Genomic DNA, 3,673 nt, shown 5'->3' with positions numbered 1-3,673 from the left:
GAAAATCAGTTTAGGGTATAATACTCAGCACCTGTGCAGTTGTAGCTATGGTGTAATGGTCCTTCAGTATATTTAGGCTTCTGGTGTTACACATAATATTTGCCTGATCCCAGCCATACAAAAAGCTGATATTTATAGTGCCATCAATATAGTTATTTGTCAGAACCTTCCCTCAGTGTGAAACTTGTGAAAAGGAAGGAGGAATAAATCCCCGTGTATGACAAAACCAGGTTCTCCTTCAAACAGCTGGTGAATGAATGGGCACGAAACAAAGGGAAGAGGAGAAAGGAATGTCACAACTGCAGGGACATCCAGCTGCACTGACATCACCCCAGAGCCTAGAGGAAGGACTCGGGTTCCCCTTCTTTGCCCACGGGGGTTTCAGGCTCTCTGAAGCAGCTGCCCCTCCTGGCAGAGGAGCTCTCGCGGTGGCTGCTGAGCTGGTGCACCCTCCTCTTGAACAGGCGGTGCAGCTTCTCCTGGAACTGGTTGCCAATGAAGCAGTAGAGCAGGGGGTTGGTGCAGCTGTTGGCAAAGGCCATGCAGATGCCGAAGGGCAGCGCCGTGTCGATGAGCCCCACCACCGCACAGCTGGCAATGACCTCCATGTGAGCCAGCGCGTTCAGAAACGTCAGAACGTGGAATGGCAGCCAGGAGATCAGGAAGGCAATGACAACAGCAGCCACCAGCTTCAGGACCTTGTCCCTCTTCTGCCTGCTCTTCCCAAACTGCTGTGCTTTAAGCAAGTGCCTCCTGATCGAGATGTAGCACGTGGTGATCACTGCCAAGGGGATGAAGAAGCCCAGGGTGTTTTTCAGGAAGGCTGTTGCCACAGACCATTGAGCATAGTTCTCATAAGGAAAAGCCATAATGCAAGCATTGACCTCCAAACTTTCAACATAGTAAGTGTCTCGGAAATAAAAAGTTGGGAGGGAGGACAAGCAGGCGAGGCCCCACACCACCAATGCCACAAAATAAGCTTGCTGTGGAGTTCTCCTCTGGGAGTGAATAGGGTGGACAATGGCGTGGTACCGGTCCACGCTCATGCACGTAATGAAAAAAATACTTGCAAACATATTCAGACACAGGACAGAGCTGGAGATCTTGCACATGAGAGACCCGAAGAGCCAGTTGTATCCCTGAGCATAGTAGGTGGCCCAGAAGGGAAGGGTGGCCAGGCACAGCAGGTCTGCCATGGCCAGGTTGAAAATGTAGATATTAGCAACTGTCTTGGGGCCAGTGTGACGACAGAGCACCACAACCACCACGCTGTTACCAACCAAGCCAAGAACAAAAACTGCAGAGAAGAGGGCTGGAATCAGTGAAAACTGATAATTTGAAGAGGTAAGGGGGCAAGGAGGGGATGAGTGTGACACAGCTGATGAGTTTGTCAGTGCTGTAGACAGGACTTGGAGACTTTCCCTGGTGGTGACAACCAGGGAGTAATTGCTCTGCATGTTGGTGCTGGTGGAAGGGGAATTTTTTCAGGAAATTCATGGGCTGGCAGCACTTTCCTATCCCATTGCTCACCTGCAGATCAGAAACCATGTGTTAGACATGCACTCTGCACCTCTCTTAGCTCTGAAATCACACAGTCGCAATAAAATAAAAACCATTTGAAGCTATATCAGTAATCTGAGTGCTGAAATACCAGGCAGCCCTGCTGAACTCCTTACCTCCATCCCACTGACAGAACACAATTAGCCCTAGGGACGTCACAGCACTTTTTAATTAGCCTGGCAGAGAAGGGAGCACCTGGGGTTTATCTGTGATTACAGATGGTGCTTTCTGTGGCCAGCAGAGCCGAAAGATTATGGACTCAGGAGCTGGAGACACTTTGGGAGCTTCTGTGACCCAAAGGCCATGCTGAAGCTCCCCATGATCCTTTTCCCAGTTTCTCATGCTATTTCCAGCACTCTGAGCAGTTAAAATGTGAAAGCAGATGTGAAAGCAGCCATTAAAAAGGACTATTAGGAAAGCAAGCTGTGATTTTTATCATCCCCCCCCCCGCCCCCCGAGTTCACAGGGCTGGTCACAAAGACACTGAAGGGTCTTTGCAAAATGTCATTCACTGTCAGTGTCCTTCTGACACATATCTGCATGTCCTTACCTCATGACAGCTTTAATCAGAACAGTAAAAGAGATCATTTCAAGGTAGACACAAGCAATAAATTCAGTCCTTGCAGGCACTGAATCTAACAGTACTATGTGCCATTCATTTAGAAATATCAGAACTGGATTTCAGCAGGGGAAAATGTAGCTATAAAACAGCTAAAATAAGAGAGTTAATTGACAGGTCTGCCTTTGTTGCATTTCAACAGTGTCTGCACCCTGAGCAGGACATATTGCAAACTTGAAGACTTTCTAAGCCGATGAAGAAGATATCATACCCAAGTATTTTATTTTCCATAATTAAAAACTAATTTCCTCTTTCTAGTAAGTTTTTGTGGAACCAGACAGGCATTTAAGAATTCTCAAGGAACCCTAAAAGTAACAGAACTTTTCACCAAGACAACAGATTTGGGTAATGATCTGTCATTTAACAGAAGGCAACTGATCATTTCAAACGTATTTTTCTGTATCAACAGTTTAACGTACAGTCGTTTATCATTTGCTCAATGCAAAATACTCAATATACTACTTTGGATATGCTGACAAAAACTTAATTTGATATATATTGTCTCAACAATGAAAATTCAGCAGGGGAATTTCTGCAGAGTACTGGTATTTAAGGTCAAAAATAGTCAACCATAAGCCCATGTTCTGTATTCAAAGGGGTCCTAAACCCAATGAAAGCTTTTTTGTTTGGGAACACAGATATTCAGAGAGGGTCTTGAGTCCCATTTCACCCTTATGTCCCGAGCTCTTCACTTTAACATATAGAATCTAAAATCTCAGAATTAATCACAAAGCATTACATTCCTCCCTGACTCCTAGCAGAGGGACCACACCATAATTATCTGTACTGCATTACAGAGAACAAGGTTTCATTGACAAACCCACTCATCCCCTCTGGCCATGCACAAGTGGTGCCTGAGGATTTGCTCTGAGCTGCTCCTTCCTCCTCTCACTGCAGGCACGAGACATTCCAGCACAAATGGAATCAAATCAATGGAAATTATGTTCTAGCAGCAGATAGAAAACCTACCTCTCAAGCCTCCAGAATTCCGTGCTCCTTTTTTCCCCTTTCCTTCTGGTGAATATTGCCACCAGCAATCTGCTCTCTCATATCTTCCCTTTTCCACTGGGAGACTTTAAACTACATAACTCCAGAACTGAAATATGAATGCCTGCCAGCTTCTTTTCCTTTTGGAAGCAAAACAGTTTGAGAACCCCCCTTTCCAAGGCCACGTGAGCACATGCAGTAAATCAGGAGAGAGCAACAAGACAGCCAGAAAAAAAGGAGAAAAAAAAAGGAAATGAAGCAAGCAAGAAAAAGGAAATTCACACAAATATCCCTGTGGTTTCCTACTGCAGCTCTTGTGCCAGGAGGATACACCCACACTTTCAGCCCCTTTCTGCCCTCCTCATGCACACACAAGATGTGGGAGCCTCCATGGAAGGATTTGTGCATCTCTGAGGGCAGAGGGATTCCCGTGCAGTCCGTGGACTCCTAGCACTGGCTAACACATTTGGGGATGAAATAGGCTGTTAGTCCTGGCAGAATTGACTA

The 3,673-nt window shown here is 46.0% G+C and overlaps 1 protein-coding gene across 1 annotated transcript; it reads right to left on the bottom strand.

Moving 5' to 3' along the window:
- Positions 1-338: 338 nt before the first annotated feature.
- Positions 339-1,457, bottom strand: AGTR2 (angiotensin II receptor type 2). The gene has a single exon (XM_058032849.1). The coding sequence runs from the start codon at positions 1,455-1,457 to the stop codon at positions 339-341; it is 1,119 nt and encodes a 372-aa protein (XP_057888832.1).
- Between the last annotated feature and the right edge of the window lie 2,216 nt (positions 1,458-3,673).

The sequence above is a fragment of the Melospiza georgiana genome, chromosome 12 (genome assembly GCF_028018845.1).
Source record: "Melospiza georgiana isolate bMelGeo1 chromosome 12, bMelGeo1.pri, whole genome shotgun sequence".
Lineage (NCBI taxonomy): Eukaryota > Metazoa > Chordata > Aves > Passeriformes > Passerellidae > Melospiza > Melospiza georgiana.
Note: the sequence above shows the minus strand (reverse complement) of the source record. Positions and strands in the feature narration are given on the sequence as shown.